Below are 23881 nucleotides of genomic sequence, written 5' to 3'. Positions count from 1 at the left end.
TGATAGATGTTATGCGCTTCATGGACGTCCTCCTCGATCTGTAGCAATGGCGAATTCTGGTCCACCACCTCAACCCCAGTCTGCAGACCATCCTACTTCATCAAATTCTNTAGACAACCCTNNAATCTTCAANGAATTTCTCAGATGGTATGAGGATCGTCAGCAATCTAGTTCCACTACATCTGCATCTGTTGCACGCACAGGTAGACCTTTTGTCATGTTAGAATAGGTTTTAAATGTAGGTAGGAAGTAGTTGAATTGAAAAACGGTTGGATGAGCTTTATCTATGTTTGTACTTAGAACTCTAGTTTGATCTTTGCTCTTCGCCATACTAATTGTATAAGAATTCTATCAATATAAATATGAGAGCATGTGAGAAAGTGATCAAGTACTCATAAATTCATCTATCTGAAAAAGGAATTGTGATCTGGTCATTGTTTGTGTAGTTCGCTATTGTCTGTTATAATATGTAGCCATCTGCCGTTGTTCATCATTGAAGTTTTGTCTTTCGATACACTGTCACAGTTGTCCTAGGTGCATGTGTCTCACTTGCCACCTTCCAATGGTCGAAATCTTTTTGAACTACCACAATTTAACCTGTCTAAGCTCTTTGAGCCCATTGTTGTCTTTTGTTCTTTGTTCTAGTACCATTTGGTGAAGTCTTCTGGTGTTGACCATAGTTTCTCTCACATAAAACCCTAGGTTTCTCTCTCTTGAAACCCTAGTTTTCTCTCTCTTGAAACCCTAGGTTGCCTTCTATTTTCATTATTGCATTATTCGACTGTCTCCCTACCTCAACCTTGTTCAACTTATCTTCAAGGACTATCTCTCATGTCATAATTTCTACTTGTAAAAAGGGAGGTTGTGGCACTAGAGGAGGGTGTCCTCATGGTTGAGTGTCCCTGATGCACATACTATAAAAGAATGGGTCAAACCCAAGAGAACTCTTACTGTTTACATGGCTTTCCAAACATGACAACTTTATCTCAAAATTTGAAGTTCCTAAGCCAATGTACTCTAGTGAAGAATATATGGAACACCTTAGGTTAAAGTATGACAACCAAGCACAGCCTTTCACTTATTCTATTTTGTCAAAAGCTTGAATTTCTCCAACCTTGTAGTGTCAAAGTTCATGAAAAATCGATTCAAGTGCTTCTGATCATATTCCTAGATATCCTTCATTATTTTCTTCTATTTCTCGTACTAAATTACTAAATTTCTCATGTTATTACTTTAGAAAATGGATCCAAAGTTACTTCATAGAGAGTTGGTCAAATCTCCCTGTCTCTTTCCTTTTACCTAAAGCATGTTCTTATTGTCCCTAATTGTTCATTTAACCTAATTTTCTTAAGTCAATTAAACAAATTTTTAAATTTTTTCATAACCATTTATGCCAAGTTCTTTGTTATACCAGAGCGTGGTACAAGCAGATCAATTGGTGAAGGACATGAATACAGAGGACTCTACTATTTTTGTCAATGTCTTGTTTAGCATCCCCATCTCCTAAGCTCTTGCATGATTGCTTAGGTCATCCACATTTATCAAAATTAAAAAGGATGTTTCTTGAACTTACAAACTTCAAACCTTAGAATGTGAGTCATGTCAACTAAGAAAACATGTTCAATCTTCTTTTCCAAAAAAGAATTGAAACAAGATGCAACTCTATATTTCTATAATTCATTCTAACATTTGAGGTCCAAGTCACGTCCTTTGACCTTCGTTATTTCATCACTCATTAATGAATATTATTGTTACACTTGGATTTTCTTAATGAAGCTAGGTCTGAACTTTTGAATATTTGAGTCTTTCCTTAAAGAGATCAAAAACTAATTTGGCAAAGTGATCAGGTCTTAAGGAATGATAATGTTAAAGAATACTTTTCTTCTCGTTTTTCTATTATTTTAAATTCACATGGATTTTTAACATTAGTTCACCTATCATTAGTACACCTCAGCAAAATGGTATGGCATAAAGAAAAGATACACACTTAGTTGAAACTACTTGTACCTTATTGATTAGTGTCAATTTGCCTATCTGTCATTTGTCAATCTGCCTATCTATCATTTGGGCGATGCCATTCTTATTGTCATCTCATTAACAAAATGATCTCTTCTTCTTTGAATAATAAATTTCTATATTTCATTGTTTTTCAAAATGAACCTCTTTTCCATTCCTTCCTGAGTCTATGTTTGTGTGTATTGTACATGATATAAAACTTAGATCTATGGCCATGACTACAATAATACTTTCTCTCTAATGGCCAAAATGACTAATATCAAACTTTTCCAACCCTCTTCATCAGTTAGATATTAAGAATAGTTTTCTACAAGAAAATCTTGAGGAAGAAGTTTGCAAGAAGCAACCTCCTAAGTTTGTTGCTCAGGGAGAGTTTAGTATAGTTTGTAAACTACATCGATCTCCTTATCAAGCAATCTCCATGTGCCTGGTTTAGAAAATTCAGTCACATTGTTCAAATATTTGGGTTGAAATGTAAGGAGCCAGATCATTCTATTTTTACTATTTTTACTGTCACACCTCCCTTGGAAAATGTCTATACTTATAGTGTATTCCAATGTTATAATCATAATAAAGAATGATGTCACTAGATTATCTCAGTTAAAGGAACACCTATGTAATCGATTTTAGACCAAGAATTTTGGAAATCTCAAATATATTTTGGGTATAGAAGTAACTCAATCAAAGGTAGCGCAAGAAATAAAATATTGTGTAATCAATTTTAGACCTAGATATTTTGTTTTCTATGGAGGAAATCGGATTTCTTGGAAGAGCAAGAAATAAAATGTTGTTTCTCAGTCAACTGCTGAAGCTAAGTGTAGCGCAATGGCATCCCTCACTTTTGAGTTTATATGGGCAAAACAATTCCTCTACATTGCTTCCAAATAGTGCTTCATGAAAGGATTAAACACATAGAGATTCACGAGTACTTTGTTCAGGATAAGTTGTCCAAAGAAATTTGTACTGATTTGTACTGAGTTTGTCGGATCCCGTGGTTAACTTGCACATATGTTAACAAAATCCTTAAGGCACCTCAAATTGAATTTATTTGTTCCAAGTTTTGTATGCTCCAAATCATTAATGCAGTTTTATTGGAAAACTTTTATATGAGCTCTACCTATCTTTGTACCCAGCACTCTAGTTTGATCTTTGTTCTGCCCTATACTCATTGTATAAGAATTCTATCAATATCAATGTGAGAACATATGAGAGGGGTGATAATGCTCTCAAATTCATTATCTATTTATATTTTTCTCAAGTAAAAAGATATTATATTGAGCACTATTGTTAATTTATATGTGTTAGGGTATAAGGTGGGAGGATATTCAGTATAAGTTAATTAGAGTAAATAAATATAGTATAAGTTAATTAGAGTAAATAAATATATATTCCAGGAAAATATTTAATATAAGATATTCAGTATAAGTTAATTAGAGTAAATAAATATAGTATAAGTTAATTAGAGTAAATAAATATATATTCCAGGAAAATATTTAATATAAGATATTTAGTATAAGTTAATTAGAGTAAATAAATATAGTTAATTAGAGTAAATAAATATATATTCTAGAGAAATATTCAATATAAGATATTTATAATTAAGGATATATGCTAGGATAATATATGGGAAGATATTTATGTATAGGGATATTTATATTAAATGCAAATATATTATAGGGAAATATTTAATTAGTATAAATAAAGTTAGAGTCTAGGGTTAAGGGTATGCTTTTGATTTGTGAGTTTTGTAAAGGAGGTTATGCTCCAGGATAATTGACGGAGGTTATTCTCCCAATTATTGGATGACTGAAGGAGGTTATGCTCCCAGTTATTGTTTACTTGTGTTTACCCAGTTATTATCATCAATAAAAGAAGTTCATTCGTTCTATTCCATTCTTTTATTATTCTTTTGCTTGTTTTGAGTGTGTGAGAGGGTGATTTCATTACGTTCCCTACTCGGATACGTAACAATTGGTCCGACCTGCCGAATCCGTCAAGGGCGAGGAAACTGCCGGATCAATAAGAGGGAGAAAGAAATCATGGAGGGAAGAGTGAATGCAATCGAAGGAAGACTGGATGGCATGGAGATCAAACTAGAAAACATGGAGATGTCCAAGGTGGCGGAATCAGCGGCACTCCGCAAGGACATGGTGGCGGAATCAACGACACTCCGCAAAGACATGCAACAATTGATGATGATGCTGGAAAAACGAACTCATCAAAACGATGAGAACTCGGATGAAAGCCAGAGCTCGGTCAACGGGAAAAGAGAGAACCAGCACAAGGACAAAGAAGGAGAGAAGATCGGTGGTGGAGGTGGTGGACCGAACGGTGATTGGAAGAAAAGGGCTGAATTGCCAAATTTTGAAGGGGTTGGTCCACCAAATTGGATCAACAGGGCTGACAAATTTTTTGAATTACAAGGGGTTGATGAGGAGGAAAAACTACGCCTAGCCTATATCGGCATGGAGGGTAGCGCTGGGTATTGGTTTAGATTTTGGAGCGCGAGACCAAAAACCGTATGTGGATAGGGTTGAAGGAGGCGATGGTGAACCGACTTGGAGGAAGAAGTCAGGGGTCAATCTTTAAAAGGTTGGCGTCCAGCAGGCAGACAGGGTCAGTGGAAGATTACATACAAGATTTCAAAATCTTGGTAGGACAAACGTTCAGAGTAACTGAGGCACAACTAATGGGGTACTTCATGGCAGGGCTACAGGAGGAGATTTATAAGCAAGTACGGCTTCTAAACCAACAGGAGTTGATGACCGCTATGAGGATGGCAAGGGACGCAGAGGAGCTCCACGGAGGTGCGAGAACTTGAGGCGAAAGTATGATCGAGAATCACTCTGGGGAGAGACCGAACGGTTCGAATACGTGGTTGGAGCCCAGTCGCCCTATCCAGAACCGAACGGTAACTTCTGTGGAAAGTCGAGCGGCAATCACAGAGAATGTGGGGTCCGGACGAAAGGAAAGAAACCTGAGAAATCTACCTTATGAGGAGTATGAGAAACGAAGGAAAGAAGGAAGGTGCTTTAGGTGCGGCGAAATGTTCGGTCCTGCTCACCGCTGCCCGGACAGGAGCATGAGAGTCATGATATTGGCAGAAGACGAGGACGAATGGCCACCACCCGAGCCTCCAGACCTTAATTGATGAGGAGCCATGAGATCAAACTCCTCGTTTCCAACCTTGATATAAGATATTCAGTATAAGTTAATTAGAGTAAATAAATATATATTCTAGGGAAATATTCAATATAAGATATTTATAATTAAGGATATATGCTAGGATAATATATGGGAGATATTTATATATAGGGATATTTATATTAAATGCAAATATANCAATATAAGATATTTATAATTAAGGATATATGCTAGGATAATATATGGGAGATATTTATATATAGGGATATTTATATTAAATGCAAATATATTATAGGGAAATATTTAGTGAGAGATGGACGGGAAATAATTAGTATAAATAAAGTTAGAGTCTAGGGTTAAGGGTATGCTTTTGATTTGTGAGTTTTGTAAAGGAGGTTATGCTCTAGGTTAATTGACGAAGGTTATGCTTCCAATTATTGGATGACTGAAGGAGGTTATGCTCTCAGTTATTGTTTACTTGTTTTTACCCAGTTATTACCATCAATAAAAGAAGTTCATTCGTTCTATTCCATTCTTTTATTATTCTTTTGCTTGTTTTGAGTGTGTGAGAGGGTGATTTCGTTATGTTCCCTACTCGGATACGTAACAATATGACACATTTAAAGTTACTTTCATTATATTCATCATTGAATATGATATATAATTCATGATTGAAAAATTAGCTTATCAATCATGGTTAGATTGATAGTGCAGTAGACATTTAACTCTCATTATTCTTTGTCTCAAAAAAGTAAAGATCAAGGTTCAAATTTAGTGGGGGTATTGTATGATCAGAAACAAGAATACTGAATAAAGAATTAAATTTAAATACACTAGCAGTGTAAGCGTTTTTAACATTGTCATCAAATTATAAAGTGTCGTATATTGTAAGATTGTTAACTCTTGTAATAACTACATTTAAAGTCAAAAATGATATGGTATTTTCTTACTGGTTTTCAATATAAAGTTTTACGATGGCCATTGGTTGCTACTACAAAAATCGTTGGTCCACCTTTAAGTGATGAAATTGATATCTCTGTAAAACTATCCCCTACAAGTACAATTTTTTTCAATTGTTTTGCTGATGACCCATATGGGTTCTAAATGTAGGACGGGTTTGGTATTATCTAACTCCAAAAGCTAGCTCAGATGGCGATAATAGTCCAAAATCTTATTCCAAGGGACATTTTGGATCATATATAAAAAATGGTCTAAAATATGAACTGGGTGGAGTTAACTAACTTGATTATAAAAAGTATGTTCAATGTAAGAAACAAGCATCACCTGAACAAGAAGCTCAGTTTTCAACCGTCTACTTGCTTCATGTTCACTACGAGATTCCCCACGTTGACTAATGATTGCATCAATTTCGTCTAGAAATATTGTTGAGGGTGCATGATGCCTTGCAAGTTCAAATAACACTTTCACTAACTTCTCCGAATCACCTGCAGTTCAAAAATAACTTCTGAAATGTACATATTCAAAAGTAAAACCTACAACAAAGAGGAAGCCGAAAGATCAGCACGTTAAAAGCCCTCATTTATCAAAATAATGTTTCGCATGTTTATGAGTTTTCCTCATCTTTGTCTCAGTTTTATTTAAGTAGCAAGCTTTTAAGCAGTGCACTGTAAGCCACCCCGACAGAAATAGAGAAGTGGTGCAGTGTGGTTTCCATTGCAGACAATAGTGCCTATGTGAATGAAATAGCGACCCTTGATTCCAAAAATTCCTGTAAACACTAATAGTAGCCTATTCGGGTCTATTTAGAGATCTCTTTTAGAGATTTTAGTTTCCGAAACAATATTTCGCTTATGAAATCAATGAAAAAGCTGTTGCTTCTCAGTATACCTCTTGACCCAGCCCTCATTTTTCTGTACAAAGATTCTTGAACTCAGTTCTCTCAACCCAGCACTCTGGTGACTGGTTTAGGGGCCCTAGTGGATGGGATAGGACTTTTGATTCTAACATTCCCTCTAAATGTATTAGCCTAATAGGACTTATTTAGGGGCCTATTTTAGAGATTTCAATTTCAAAAACAATATTCCGCTTATGACATAAATGAAAAAGATATTGTTTCCAGTAGTTCTCTTGACCCAACCCTCATTTTTCTGCACAAAGTCTCTCGACCTCATTTGTCTCTCACGCTAGCACTTTGTTGACTGGTTTATCACTTTCTCTGCCTCTGTTTTCTCTTCTCTGGAAACTGGTTTCTGGTTTCTCTACTCTCTGACTGGGTCTGATAAGAGATTGCTGCCTTGCTCAACTCTCGTGACCTCTTTGCCTCTCTTCTCAGTCCGATGACTGCTGCCTCTTGTTCTGAGACATGGCAACATGTAAAAGACTTGTATTTGACTTTTGTCTTATTTAAGACTTATGTTAATTACGACTGTCATGAGTAATTTTTAATTTGTATCATGTATGAGAATTTGTATTTACTTGGTGTAAATTGTATAAAATACATAAAGAAATTAAGAAATAAAGGTTATCTATCTAGCACAGCACACTTATGGGACTTTTCTCTGCACACTTCTATTCAGGATTTAATTAACACACTGATAAAGAAGCTACACTATCATCTATGGGCATTTCAAAACCGTTCAATGAGCAAGGTAAATCCACAAATATGCATGGAATTATGAATAATACCGACATGCAAATAAACTATTTTTAAAATATGGGCTGAACTAGAAGCTCTCGTCATCTTATAGATCTTATAGATGCCAATCAAAAATTCAATTGTACTAAATGTTAAAGTACGAGTTCCACATAAAATAACAAATATATTCTACCTGTTAAAAGCTGGATTCTTTATTAAAAAAGGTGGGGAGAAATACACCTATTTACAAAATAAAACAGATAGACATACACAGACGGCAGTTCTTCAAGGCACTATTTTTAAATTATAAATGTATCATTACATATTCTAGAGATATTAAAATTAATTTTCTTTCCTCTAACTTCATTAAGGACATGATAGTCTTTTAATAAATAGTTCAGGTTTTGAATTATTTAGACAAAGATTTCAAATGTTGAGGGAGTTATCAGAAGATTAAAAAAATTGCTTTTGCTTTGTTGAATGCTCTCTCCAAAAGGGTTACATTCTTTGGAAAAAAGGAAAAAGGAAGGAAGCCCTTGGGGCCAATTTCACATCATAGTGTTAGATTAAAGTTCAAGAGACCCTTTTATTTGGTTTTGATTTTTTACTTAAATAACAAAGTGTAAAACAAATCTTTATAAGCATCATGACTTCATCAGACAAGTGGTTTGCTTAGGTTCTACGTCTAGAAGATTTACGAAAAGCAATGGTTTCCTTGGATACAGACAAAACCAAGGAAATCATACTCTATTCATAAAGCATTCTTCTACAGGTAAACTCACTCCATTGCTTGTCTATATGGATGATATGACTATTGTAGGAGATGATGAAACAGAAAAATCGGCGTTAAAAGAAAAATTGGCAGCCTAGTTTGAAATGAAGGATCTAGGAAAACTCAAATATTTTCTTGGATTAGAGGTTGCTTACTCCAAGAACGGAATTTTCATCTCCTAAAGGAAATATATACTTGATCTCTGCAAAGAAACAGGAAAATTGGGATGTAGAACCTCAACAGTTCCTATAGAACAGAATCACAGAATTGGGAGTGAGGAAAGTGCTCATGTAGAGAAGGCCCAATATCAGAGATTGGTAGGAAAATTGATTTATCTATCACACACAAGAGCAGACATTACTTATGCAATTAGTGTAATGAGCCAATTTATGCATGACCCAAGAGAGAGACACATGCATGCAGTTGATAAAATTCTCCAATATTTGAAGTCAAGTATAGTGAGCCAATTTATGCATGAACCAAGAGAGAGACACATGCATGCGGTTGACAAAATTCTCCAATACTTGAAGTCAAGTGCAGGAAAGGGGCTATTATTCAAAAGGGAAGACACATTGACTATGAAAATATATATTGATGTTGACTATGCAGGTTTTGTTACTAACAGAAAATCTACTTCTGGGTATTGTGTGTTTCTTGGAGGTAGTCTAGTAACATGGAAGAGCAAAAAGCAAGATATTGTATCTCGTTCTAGTGCAGAAGCTGAATTCCGAGCTCTTCCTCAAGGAATTTGTGAAAGACTCTGGATGAAAATCATTTTGGATGATCTTAAAGTCAAGGTGGATAATCGTGTGCAACTACATTGTGACAATAAGTCTGCCATCAGCATAGTCCATAATCCAATGCAACATGATAGGACCAAACACATTGAGATTCTCAAATTTAGAAGGAATAATATTCTTTCTTATTACTTTTATGAGGTTACTAACCTCTAAATATATACATGAGTCTGCAGCCTATTTTAGGAAATATGGACTTCTAATTCTAATGGACAGATCCCTATGATTACGGGATCAATCATACATAAATAAACCTAATAATGGCAGCACACAACTGTTATAGAAATACATCACATCAAATATAAAACTTCCTAAAATACACCACGCCAATCACGGTTTTGACAGAGATTGACACACATTTCATTAAAGATAATCTAGACAGAAGCTTTGTGATTACAATTGATGTTCCTACAGAACTTCAGATATCAGACATTCTCACAAAAGGGACAGGACCAAACACATTGAGATTGACAGACATTTCATCAAAAATAATCTAGACAGAGGTTTTGTGATTACAACTGATGTTTCTACAGAATTTCAGATATCAGACATTCTCACAAAAAGGCTCCCTCCAGGTAGATTTCATGATCTTGTAGACAAGTTGAGAATCATTGATATTCATTTACCAACTTGAAGGAGAGTGTTGTAATTAGAGGAAATATCTATAGAATCTTCTCAATTAGAGAAAATATCTATAGAAATCTTCCTAATTAGAGAAAACATGTGTATGATCTTCTAGATTATTTTGTTTCCTTATTTCCCTTTCTAGAAGATTAGATTGCTACAAATAGAAAAAATATCTATAGAATCTTCCTAATTAGAGAAAACATGTGTATGATCTTCTAGATTATTTTGTTTCCTTATTTCCCTTTCTAGAAGATTACATTGCTACAAATAGAGGTAAGGAGAATGTAATTACTATGAATGAAAATAATAGAATCATTCTCTTTTTCAAGTATCAAGATAAAAATACCTTGTAAATCTTATAATCTCTAATCATTTTTATATTATATGGTTTTAAATGTAACTAATATTTGAATGAGAGATTTTAGAAAACAATCTCTGAAAGGTTTTTTAGATAATGCATCTATATCACCTTGAAGTTACGTCTACTCTTCATCAAGCACAGTTCTTAAGAAAACTTTCTTGACACTTAATATTAAACTTCATCCATTATCACCTATCAAACAAAGCTTTTTAAAATGTTTTTGATAATTCTTAAAACACAATTCAACCCTCCTTGCGTTTTTTGCTTGTTTTCGTATCAGGAAAGATATCAAAGAAAGTAATAGAAGAGAACATGGTTATTAAACTCGCGAGTTAACTCGTTAACTCGGACGAGTTTACGTGCTAACTCAGTCCTTCCGAGTTAACTCGGAAGCAAACTCGGATTTGGTGTAGAATCGGTGGGCTCGATGGTAGAATCGGTAGACTCGACTGAAATCGCGAGTGTGCTTTCAATTTGGCGAGTTCATGAAGATTTAGGGCTCACCATATTAGGGTTCTCTGATTTAGGTTGAGTGACGAAGCTCTCGTCTCCTACGATTCACTTAGTATTGTGCTTCGCCTATGCGATTCACTTAGTATTGTGCTTCGCCTATGCGATTCAGTAGTTGTTGCTCGTGTTTCATCCTCGCTTGCGTTTTGCCCTGGTTTGCAGTCGTTGTTGGCCACAATCTCGCCATCATCGATGGACGCATCGCATCGTGCCTCCTTCAGTGGTCGCACTGTTTCGCCTCTGATAGTTTACTTTGTTTCGCATTCATAGTGCCTTTATTTCACTGTTATGCTCACAGCCCTTGGTTTGTGTTTCATGTGGTGTAATGTAAGTGAGGTAAGTTTGTCCTTCATATGGTGTAATGTAAGTGAAGTAATTTTTTTTTTCTTTTTTTTTTCTGAAAAGTACTAAGCCTTATTAGTATTTTGTTTTAGGCTTCAACTGCTGCACTGCTTTTTTTTAATGGTTTTTAATAATTATATCATCAATTAAAAATAGACACTTGATATTTTAATTTATGTTAATATTTTTATATAATATTTTAATAAATTTATTTATTTAAAGTTATATAATTTTGTAAACTTATTTAAATTAGATATTATTTTATAATTATTTTTCATGTAAAGTAAATTCTTACGAGTTTACGAGTCGAACTTACGAGTCGAGTTTATTGGACTCTTACGAGTTTACTTAAACTCTCGAGTTTGACAACCTTGGAAGAGAAAACATCAAATGTCCATTAAAAGAACATTCTTGAATCATTTCAGAATGAATTCAAGTAAGTTCTTGAGCCCTTTTATAGAAAGAATAGAGATAAGAAATAGAACACACTAAAAAATATGTTGTCTAAGATTTCTCGGCATAATTTTCTTTATGAACTAGAAAGAAATTACATATGTTAGAGTAATTTAATTATCTAATGATTTGCACCAAACAAATTGGAGGCCCTAATTTTCTCACAAAATAACAAGATCCTTTCTCCCTCTTAGTCCCTCATTTTATAGGCAACACGCCCTATTCTTCTAATTTTCCCTACCCAGAAATTTGACTAATCCAACCTAGCTAACTCATATTGTAACTACCTACTAAACTATTGGGTAAATAACTAAAATGTGACCACTAATTCAACCTAGCAAACTGATATATTATAACTAGCTATTAAACTAATGGGCAACTAACATACATGTGACCTCTAATGGATACCTATTGTCCGCTCATTCTTTGTGATCATTGGCCTACAACGAGATGTGAGAGAAGCTGAAAATAGCAAATGGTGCAGATTAAAATTAAATTCAAGTCATGCAATCAATTGTTTTAATCCAAATCACCCATGCTATATCAAATAGTTGTTTTGAGCTTCTCTGATTGATATTGACCTTTCTTTTAAGATATATATGCTACATATGCCATTCTATATCTATTTGGCTAAGTAAATCAGAGGACAATCGTCTTGAACAAAAACCTTTCGAAACCAAAAAGGGAGTATGTCAATTGGCAGTATAGAATGTAGTTATCATCGTAACTTCTTAAAAAAAAATAGTTAGCTGTACCATCTTCCAGACAGATTATCCTATTTCCTTAAGAAAAAATAACATACACTGCAATTATAAAAATAAACACTTTCATGTTTCATACGGTACCTAGATAAAGATTTACAAAACAAATAATCTAAAAAAGAAGAGGGAGAAAGTCAAGAAACATGCCTCGCCATTTGCTAACTACAGATGATGCTGAAATATTAAAAAAGGTAGTCTTGCACTCTGTCGCAACTGCCTTAGCAAGCATTGTCTGCAACAATCAAACCAAAAATTAGGATTAATAATTCAAAAAGGAAAAAAAAAAAAAAAAAACTGCTCGATCAAAATATGAAAGTAGAACGGCTGAATATTTCTTCCAATACAAATTACTTTTGAATTTTTAATTTTATGTGCACACACATTAACATTCACTTACAATTTTAGAATGGCACTAGGAGGCAATCTAGTGAATCTTAATGATGGAATAACAATACAAACCTTTCCTGTTCCTGGTGGTCCAAAGAGGAGGATGCCCTTCCATGGTGATAACAGACCAGTGAAATACCTAGAAAAAGGAGAAAGATTCGCTTGACCATGAAAATATTTTACTCATATCTCTAGTTCTCTAGTAAACTTTATATGCATGTGTAGGAGATCTATTAGTTAACCTTTTCAATAAACAATATATTAATATAGCCATTTTAGCATGACAGGGAACTTAGAATATGATCTCAAATTCCCAAAAAACATAAACTAACAAACCCATATGGTCCAAATTTCAAAATAACAAATCTAGAGTATCTGTCATTTTCAAACAAGCAGCACCCGAAATATGTGAATCAGCTAGACCTGTTTCTGTTCCCTTATTCAAGGACTTTAAAATGAGAATTTTTTTTTTTTTTTCTATCAACAGATCTCTTTTACTAATTACGTCCATTGTCCATCCTGGTTTTACTCTACCCTATTTTACAATTAAAAATTCACAATTTACTCAATAACTGTCACAAAACAAATAATCAATCCCTAAGAATCTTATCATTTACTCCTCCTAATGTACACCTCTAATGGTTGTCCTACTTAAATTGTACTATCAAATTATATGACCTTTTGGTAAATCACCCCATTAAAGCAAACATAAATAAAACCCATCAAGGCACTAGGCAGTCCAAAGAAATAACACTCCCAGAAAAGGTGCAAAGTGAGAAGCTTCAGCTGAAAAACACTTGTATTTCATTAGAACCTAGGAATGGAATCACACTTCCATAAACCCTAACTTCAATTGTCTCCTGCATGTTACAACCTATTCGGCAAGTTATTCAATCACTGCACCAATGCGTCACGAAAATCCTCACACGAAGGGTTCATCACCTTAGTTTTCCAAAACCTGAACTAGTAGTTGGCGCTGCCCTCCATGCAGATGAATGCCAATCGAAGTTTGTCCTTTTCCGCCACCCTTTGAATCTCAAAAAATTTCTGCCCTAGCAACCCACCCCATAGGATCAAGCCCTTCGAAAGTGGGTAATTCTACCCTTTTCACCCAATTAGGTTGGGAGTCTCCTCGGTCTTCATCCAATTCATCCTCTGAACTCTCCCTTCTCCTTCTCCAATTCTCATTAACAGAACCCTGGCTTGCCCAACCCTTCCACCACTCGCGTCGATTCTTTAAAGTCTTGGCGAATGCCCATCGCGTCGGCCTTCAACTCCTCTCGCGCATTCTCCAACACACTCATCCTTCCTTCGATTCGATTCTCCAAGACGTGTAGCTTGCCCTCCATCTCGCTCTACCTTCGATTGGATCTGACAGGTCGGACCAATTTGATAGGTTCTTGGATCAAGAAAGATCAAGAACTATCAATTCACACCAGAAACACGCACACTCAGCACAGAAAAGAAGAAAAGAATTATGTATATTTCTTCTGTATGAACCACCAAACAATGATACAAGCCTCCCAAGGGATAATTCGCTCCTCCACAGGATATGTAATGTCCTGCCTATACAAAGAAATCAATATCCAACCCTTGTACAATGTTTCCTATGCCTTATATAGGCTCCCCTTTCCCTCCAACCGCCTAACTAACTCTCCTCTGTATTCTAACATATTCTCACCCCTCATACACATTAACCAACTAACATATTTCCTTTTCCTCCTCTCATAAACTCGCAGTATCCTACCAGAGAAGGTCTTCCTACATCACTATCACCTTGGATATCCTTCCTTTAGGGTCATAAAATCATTACTCCCTTCCCTTTTTAGAAAATTAGATGTGGCAAGTCTCAATTCATACTGATGTGTTGTGTCCCTCAACTGTCCCAAATGTTTCTGGTGCCCGATGGTTTCTTAACTTTATAGATGATTGTACTCGTGTCACATGGATTTTCTTACTAAAACAAAAATGAGGTTCGGTGTTTTTTCTCCATGGTAAAAAATCAATTTGGTGTTAACATTATGAGGATTAGATCCAATAATACTAAAGATAACTTTAATCATGGACTTATTTCCTTTTGTCAAAAGGAAGGTATCATTCATGAGTCATCCTGTGTCACAACACCCCCTTACTCCCCAGAATATAATCATCAACCTTTTCCCCTCCCAAAAACCAACCATTTATAATAGTCAATTACATGTAAAATATGAAAACAGCTAAAGAGGTTATAGCTATCATATTCAATCCTCTTATCCCTCCTCTTATATACATTTCCAAAAGGTCACTTCAAGACAAGTTACACACAAAAAGAGAGAAATGGGCCATTTCAAGAGAGAACTAGTTGATGTTATTGTAGCATCTGAAAAGCTAAAAGTTTTCTAGGGTGCTAGTGGTGTCTACGTTTGGACATAGAGGAACTAAGTCATGGACTCAAGATACACTTATCACATGTGACCAATGAAGGAATTCTTCGAGACCTTGAAACTCAAAGAAGGTGTAGAGATCAAATCAAAGATGTTTGATAACTGAAAGATGTTTGTCAATCAGTATATGTATATTTTATCAGGGTGGTTTAACTACCAATATTGGACAAGGAGACTTGGAAAAGAGAATAACTTTACTATTTTCATTTGTATCAATTACATTCTCATTACATCTATTTGTAGCTATTTAATCTTCTAAAAAAGGGAAATAAAGAAACAATATACTGAAAAATAATCTAGAAGATCCTACCAATGTTTTCACTAATTAGGAATATTCTATAGATATTTTCTCTAATTAAGAAGATTCTACATATGCTTCCTCTAATTACAACACTCCCCCTCAAGTTGGTAAATGAATATCAATCATTCTCAACTTTCGTACAAGATCTTGAAATCTACTGGGAGGGAGCCCTTTTGTAAAAATATTTGTGATCTGATGTTCTGTAGGAACATGAATCAGTTTATATTTTCATAGTCAATATGTCTTCCCTTATGAATAATAGCCCCTTTCCTAGACTTGATTTCAAGTATTGGAGAATTTTGTCAACTACTTGCATGTGTCTCTCTCTTGGATCATGCATAAATTGGCTCACTACACTAATTGCATAAGCAATGTTTGGTCTTGTGTGTGATAGATAAATCAATTTTCCTACCAATCTCTGATATTGGGCCTTCTCTACAGGAACATTTTCTTCCCTTCCAATTTTGTGATTCTATTCTATAGGAACTGTTGAGGTTCTACATCCCAGCTTTCCTATTTCTTTGAGGATATCAATTACTAACTACATAAGCAATGTCTTTGGGAGATGAAAATTTCATTCTTAGAGTATGCAACCTTTATTCCAAGAAAATATTAGTGTTTTCCTAGGTCTTCCATTCCAAATTGGGCTGCCAATTTTTCTTTTAACACTATTTTTTCTATTTCATCATCTCCTACAATAATCATATCATCCACATAAACAAGCAATAAAGTGAGTTTACCAATACAAGAGTGCTTTATGAATAAGGTATGATCTTCATGGCTTTGTTTGTATCCCAAGGAAACCATTGCTTTTGTAAATTTTCCAAACCATGCTCTAGGGGATTGCTTAAGACCATACAATGCTTTCTTTAGGAGACATACCTTTTTTAACATTTTTCACTTCAAAGCCTAGGGAAATCTCCATGTACACTTCCTCTTCTATATTTCTATGAAGAAAGGCATTCTTCACATTCAACTGGTGTAAGTCCCATCCAAAAAATGAGTAGTCAAAACGAGAACAACTCGAACTGTATTCATCTTTGTCATTGGGGCAAACGTCTCCTCATAAATAATCCCATAAGTTTGGGTATATCCTTTTGCCATCAATCTAGCTTTATATCTTTCTATTGTCCCATTTGTCTTATGTTTCACTGTGAATATCCATCTACACCCTACTGCATTCTTGCCTCTTGTCTATTGCACTAACAATCTCTCAAGTTGAATTTCTTTCTATTGCATTCATCCCTTCTTTATGGCTTGATTCCAATGTTCAAGTTTCATGACCTCCTGGATTGAGGTAGGAATTTTTGCGGCATCAATGGCAACACTAAAGCTTCTATGCTTCTCAGAGAGATTGTTAGTGCAAACATACTGAGAAATAGGATATTTAGCACATGATCTTCTTTCTTTTCTTAATGTAATGGATAAATCCTCAGTAATATTTACCTTCTCGTTGTTATCTTCAAGGATCCTCACCTTCGGATTAGACAATTTTTCTTGCCCGAGAGTCAAAGTGGGTTGTTTCCTTCTTTCATGTTTTTTGCCAAAAAATTTGTCTTCTTCCTCACTATAGACTATGGTAGCTTCATTGCTCAGATCTTGGGCATCCTGCAAAGGCAAATATGGTAATGACATGGAGAGTTCATCCACTTCAATTTCTCCCCCTGAAGTGGTAGACTGACATAAAAGGATTGTGTTTCATGAAAGGTGACATCCATGGTAATAAAGATGAGACGAATCTAAGGATGATAACATTTATACCATTTTTTATTAGAAGGATATCCAATAAAGACACATTTAAGAGCTTTGAGATCTAATTTACTACGGTTAGCATTATGAGAGGGAACAAAAACAATACATCCAAAGACTCGACTAAGTAGACTTGTTATTAGGGGAAAGAAGGAACAAAAGACAATAGAGACTCTATAGGACTAATGCCAATTAAGATACGAGTAGGTAATATGTTGATGAGATATGTGGCAGTTAACACTGTTTCTCCCCAGTAATTTTTTGGAACAGACATTTGAAAAAGAAAATTTATAGTTACTTCAAGAAGATGACGATGCTTTCTTTCTGCAACCCGTTTCGTTGAGGGGTGTTTACACATGTTAGTTCATGAACAATACCACTATGAGACAAAATTGACAAATTCATTATTCACATATTTAGTACCATTATCAGACATGAATCTTTTGATATTTTTTCCAAATTGATTTTGGACAACGTGGAAAAAATTAATAAAGATTTGAAAAACTTCTGATTTACTTTTCATAGGGTATGTCCAAATGACACGGGTACAATCATCAATAACGGTAACGAACCATTTGGCTCTGGATATAGATTCTACGACAGGTCCCCAAACGTCAGATTGAATTAAATCAAATGGAAAAGTACCCTTTTTATTACTAATAGGATAAGATACACAACAGTGTTTTGACAACTGACAAATATCACAATTAAAAGACTCAACAAAATCCTTGGAAAACAAATGGGAAAATAAGGACTTGATAAGATTGAATGAAGGATGCCCAAGTCTTTTATGATATAACCATATTTGGGAATTTGCCCACGTCTTAGATGTAGCTTGTTGACTCGTGATTTTTGTTTTGCTTTGGTAATCTAACTCCAACAAATATAACCCACTTTGCTACATAGCAGTTAAAATCGTCTTCCCCGTAGCAAGGTCCTAAAAAATACAATAAGTTGAGAAAAATGTTACTAAACAATTTAAATCCGTTGTCAGCTTTTTGTTAAAATTGTCTTCCCCATGACAAGTTGAGAAACATGTTACTAAACAATTTAAATCCTTTGTGAGCTTTTGCACAAAGATAAGACTTTTGGCTAATTGTGGAACATGTAAAAAGGTGCCACGTGGCACACCATGGTGATTAATTGACAGGGAAACGAGCTAGAAGTTTTGAGTACAACAATGGACTAGAATTTTTTTCAGAGGAATTCAATGACTCTTGCAAGGCAGGAGGTATAAAAAGGTAGAAGACAGTTGCAAGAACATCACAACAAAATAGGTTTGCTAAGAGGAACAACAAAATCATTTTGGAAAGGGTGAGATATATGTTGCTAGGGCCTGGATTGCCTAAGTCCTTCTAGGGGAAAGCTACAAAGACTGCTCTCTACTTGATAAGAAAGAGTCCATCATCAACTCTAAACAATAAGACTTGTATGGAAGTATTCTGTTAGAATTATTGGTTAGTGAGTGTGAGTTGTGTGAGCTGTGTGTATGAGTTTAATGGTAAAATAATTACTAAGTCTACCTATGTTAGTGTAGTCAGTAAGACTAAAGTAGGGACTAGTGTGTTGGGTTATCTCTAATGATTGTACCTAGCAGTCTAGGACAGATCCTTGACCTTCCATCTCCCGATTGTATCAACTCTTTATCTATATAAATAATAGAACATGAGGAGGGTCTATTAAGCCCTTTAGATATATATTTGTCTTTTTTAATCTCAACATGGTATCAGAGCAGGTTCTCTGATCCTCTAAAGTCTCCTTTTCAACCTATGCCTTTGTGCTTCAGTGGGCAGTCCTCCTCTAATATTACCGACACTTTGCTTTTCTGATAACAGCTAAGAAGTTGTTCTTCCATTCATCTGCACCTAGAATCAAAGAGATAAGTCTCCTGGGAACCCTAGAAAGGGAAATGCCTCCACTTCGCATGATTTACTCTTCGCTGTTTTGATGCTATTGATGCCACAGTCGGCGCCGCTACAATCAGTCGCCGTAGTCGCTGGCCACCGTTCGCCGCCGGCCACCGTTGCAATTTCGTCTGCTGGCTAGCGGATCTGGATCGTCTCTTCGAGCGACGGCCAACCCTGCCAGAGACAGGACCAGACTCCTCCGAACGCGCCACCATGAGCGCCAAATCAGTCCGTCGTCGACCACCGTTTGTCGCCGGCCACCGTCACAGTTTTGATCGGTGACCAGCGGATTTGGACCGCCTCCTCCAGCGACGGCCAACCCCACCGGAGTCAGGACCAGACTCCGGTCAACGCGCCTCCACGCGCCGCCTTTCTCCAGCTGAGCTCGGACGCGTGTTTGTCACGCGCCGCCTTCCCGGCGTCGAAATCACACTGTGTCACTTCTGGTCGACTCGCTGGACCTTCCTATCTCTGATCTGACCCTCCATATCAACCATTGGTGCCATCTTCATTGTCTTCACAGAATCTTCTCCTTGCATGCTTCCGCATCCCTTTACTGCCTACTTCCTTCTTCTCGTATGTTGTTGATCTCCCTCTCTCATGGCTTCTTCCCTCAGCCATAGTCAGTTGCGTGCTACTCCTTGTCGCCATGAAGTATATATTCAGAGTGCTTCCCTTGCTCTCACCGCTCTCGGTTTTCGGGTCGTTCTCTTTGCTAGTAATAATTATCTTAGCAATGGGTATACACCCTGTCTTTTCTCCTCACAGTTGCATCAGTTGGGCAACCTTGATAACCGATATCGTTTGAAGAAGGTTTGCATTATTGGTATCCGCGATAAGTGGTTTGACTCTTTTGCTTTATCCACACCCCGTCAATTCTATGACTTCCTCAGCTTCCTCAAGACGCAACAAGGTCAAGAGGCTTTGCACAAGCTGCACACCCGTGAAAAGCTGGGGAAGCGTGGTGGTGGTGCCTTAACGGCTTTTGATATGGGATTCCTTGCTATGTTTGATGCACAGTGCGATGATATGTCTTCTACAATTAGTTCTCGACGTGCTGAAATTGAAGCCAGATTGGCAAAAGTTGAGTTAGTTGTCCAACGGATTCATGATGAGTTATACCAAGGCCAGATTTGTTGTTAGCCTTTGAAGGCTCCCCATCTATTAGTGGTGATGGAAATCCAGTCCCTACAGATCTGTTGTTGTTTGCATCTATAGGCCTTAATCCGTTCTTGCAGTTTGATGTTGTTTACTGCTGCAGGACGTCATCCACTTTTAGTGGAAATCTCTTTGGTGAAAGTCATTTATGCATGTTTATCTTTAGCAACTGAGATGCTTCCAATCCCAATCAACAATTTCACTGTTTCCACCGTTCACGGTGAGGGGGAGTATGTTTATGTTTCCAAGACATTGCAAGTCAAGTATGGTAGTTCAAGCCACATAAGTATGGTAGTCCCTGTAGATTTGTAGCTTTCAGCCACTACAGGCCCCATCACCCATCAGTCTCAGAGATGGCAGTCCCTGCAGTTTTGTCGCATTTAGCCACTATAGGCCCCGTCCTTACTTGATGAGGGATTTCGTCCTTGCAGATTGTCATTGTCCACCACTGCTCTCCGTCATCCACTTCTGAAGTTGAAGTTTCACAAGCTACTGTTAGTTCGTTGACGTGTGATAACACACTGCCTCACACTCTTGAAGAAAAATCATTTGTTTCAAAATTGAGTTTATCTATTCCAAGCTTGGTTCATACAATTTGTATGCTCCAACTTGAGGGGGAGTGTTAGAATTATTGGTTAGTGTGTGTGAGTTGTGTGAGAGTTGTGTGTATGAGTTTAATGGTAAAATAATTACTAAGTCTACCTATGTTAGTGTAGTCAGTAGGACTAAAGTAGGGAGTAGTGTGTTGGGTTATCTCTAATGATTGTACCTAGCAGTCTAGGATAGATCCTTGACTTTCCATCTCCCTATTGTATCAACTCTTTATCTATATAAATAATAGAACATGAGGAGGGTCTATTAAGCCCTTTAGAAATATATTTCTCTGTTTTAATCTCAACAGAGTGGAAAGCCTACAAATTATGAGAATTTGAGGGTGTTTGGCATGTTGACATTTGAACATATTAAGGGTAGACTGGAGCATGGGTTGTGAGATGTAACTTCATTGTCACTAAAGCATGCATAGCAAACAATCCGCTAAAGAACTCACTCAGGCAGTTAGAATATTTGTTGTAAGGGAATAGTAGAACATGTGGTAGTGGTACTACAAATATTCTAGTGATTTCCTGTTATTCCAATAGTTTAGGTTCTATATATATAGAGACTGTTATGAGATTAGATAAAACACTGAATTGTGTTAAACCCTCTATCTATAGAACCTTCCCAGATCAATAAAAGTGTTTCTTTTAATCTTGTTCTTGTGTTTTGCATTGTTATTGTTGAGAACCCAACAACAGGCATGAACAATCTAAATAAAATATTGGTTCAAGATATTTCTCACAAAAAACTGAATCACCATACAGTAAACTAAATCACCATACAATAAAACTAAATCAATAGAAGGTTAGTATTAACATTATTGATACCCTTGCTTTCATCTTAAATTAAAAACACTAGTTTATTCATTGTCAATGTAAATGACCAGCAACATCCAATGAAAAGATCTCATTTACAACATACACAAAATTATCTTGACAAGCAGTCAAACAAAATGGTTGTCAACAACTCTAAGGAATGTTAGGTATAGAAAATTTTCAATAGGGATACCTACTTGGGATACTTAATTGGCATCACAACAGCCTCTTTCAGCAAACGTTTGGCATTCTCTAAGCCCTTGATACTTTCCCACGTTACATCTGGACTTCCACGAATGATATCCCTGCAACAATATGATGGGCGTTGAAAATTTTGACCAACAAGCAGGTAATTACTCCAAATAGTCAGCATTTGTATAAAAATTGTTAGAAAGATTAAGAGAGGAAATATACCTACTTAGGCTCTCTGCTAAAGTTCGCATTTCTGCAGACTCAAAAGGTGGAAGCAAAGATTTATGCCTGAAAATGTTAGGGATAATTATCCGAGAGTTGCAGATGAATAAATTTTATATCTTCCATATTTTCTTAGTTATCAGTAATTCTAAGAGTGAATAAGTTCTTTATCTTCTATATGGTCCCACAGAATCATAAAACTCATAAGTTGATAATACTAAAGGTAGAAATTGTGAACAAAGATCAAAGGATCAATATCAATCGTGATTCATTAAACAACAGAAGATATCAACTGTGATTTCTAGAAGATATAAAACTGTATATTATTGTCAACTTCTCTTTACTTGTTAGCAAATTCACTATCTTCCACATAGTCCACTAGAACAGGAGAATTCAAGAAATGATATTACTAACTGTTGCAACTGTGAGAAAATATAAAATTATCAATTTTGTTTCCTTTAGGTGAGGCGAGAGCCTCAAAGGTATGGACTACGCATAAAAGTCAGCAAATTCAAAATGCAGTGAAAGAAAACAGAAACTTCATTGTCTGTTTGTCGAATGATCCTGAATGTCTATTTTTTTTAGTATCTAGGACTTTAATCATAACTGAACTAATATGTTACTCGATCAATTACGAAAGGCATCGTATCTGTTTCTGATACAATTGACTTTTAACATTTTTAAGTGAACATGTGCCAACAACAGAATCCAATAACACAACGTGATGGTTCAGAAAATCATACGGCCTTTCATCCATATTAACCGGCGAAAATCCATTTGAGTGTATCTGGTTCTGCCCCTGAAACACAAAATCAAAGCATGGCGAAACACCTCAGCGAAATTTTAAGGAGTAATGAATGACCGGTTACACAAGAAACATGCATGTCTCAAACATAGTACCTCAGTTCGAAACTGCTCATAGACAGCCATTTCCGATGCCTTTTTTGCATGCGGATTGCCATTGGACACAATGCCCAATGAAACTCCATTACTTACCACCGCTTCACCAGCAGTCTCGCCATTCTTCTCAGCCTTCTTCCTACCAAACTTAGCATCATAATAAAATTTGAAGTCCTGAAGATCCAAAATTAAAATTACGTACAACTCTCGGTAGCAACAAAAGTAAAATTCAGTCCACCACCGAATCAACAAAACCAAACAGTCCAAAAAATATACAAAAACACACAATCTATCTAGGCAAAGTAAAATTTCCGTGACATTATTCAAGCTAGTGAGCAAACAAATCGGAGCAACTATAAGAATCCTTTATAGAATGATCAACGAAACGCGATGTGAATGTCATGGTAAGAAAAATGAATAACAAAGAATCGAGAATCGCAATTAGTTTTGCGAGGAAAGGGAGAGAAGAGAGAGATAGAAAACCTGGAAAGACCAGCGCGTGGGCATGGGATCGTCGGCCATCATAGAGAGAGAGTGGAAGAAGTGTTTCTCTCTCTAGAATGGATCACCAGCGAGGCAAGGCTGCACTCTCTCTGGCTCTTGTTGGAGAGTGTGAGAAACAGCCAGAAAATCTATATATAAATTACACAGACTATAATTTATAGGCATAATATGCAAGAATTGAGAAGAGCCTTAAATCACGTGGAGCAAAAGTCATTAATGTTATTAAACTGTCTTATTTCCGATATACCTAATTCATTTATTAAATTTTAAATTTGTAATTTATTATTTTATCACCTACTGCCAGATTTTTAACCAACGCGTGTTAAATTTCATGCCTCCAGATAATA

At 36.0% G+C, this 23881-nt stretch overlaps 1 protein-coding gene across 1 annotated transcript in view; it reads right to left on the bottom strand.

Moving 5' to 3' along the window:
* LOC106768409 (katanin p60 ATPase-containing subunit A-like 2) overlaps positions 1-23674 on the bottom strand; it is a 26608-nt gene extending 2934 nt beyond the window's left edge. The window contains exons 1-8 of the mRNA XM_014653557.2: positions 23514-23674; positions 23031-23204; positions 22874-22929; positions 22131-22196; positions 21914-22021; positions 12839-12905; positions 12527-12611; positions 6445-6605 (exon numbers count right to left, since the gene is read on the bottom strand). Coding sequence (XP_014509043.1) covers positions 6445-6605; positions 12527-12611; positions 12839-12905; positions 21914-22021; positions 22131-22196; positions 22874-22929; positions 23031-23204; positions 23514-23555 — 759 coding nt within the window. The 5' untranslated portion in view covers positions 23556-23674. The remainder of the gene's footprint in view (positions 1-6444; positions 6606-12526; positions 12612-12838; positions 12906-21913; positions 22022-22130; positions 22197-22873; positions 22930-23030; positions 23205-23513) is intronic.
* Between the last annotated feature and the right edge of the window lie 207 nt (positions 23675-23881).

The sequence above is a fragment of the Vigna radiata genome, chromosome 7 (genome assembly GCF_000741045.1).
Source record: "Vigna radiata var. radiata cultivar VC1973A chromosome 7, Vradiata_ver6, whole genome shotgun sequence".
Classification (NCBI taxonomy): Eukaryota; Viridiplantae; Streptophyta; class Magnoliopsida; order Fabales; family Fabaceae; genus Vigna; species Vigna radiata.
Note: the sequence above shows the minus strand (reverse complement) of the source record. Positions and strands in the feature narration are given on the sequence as shown.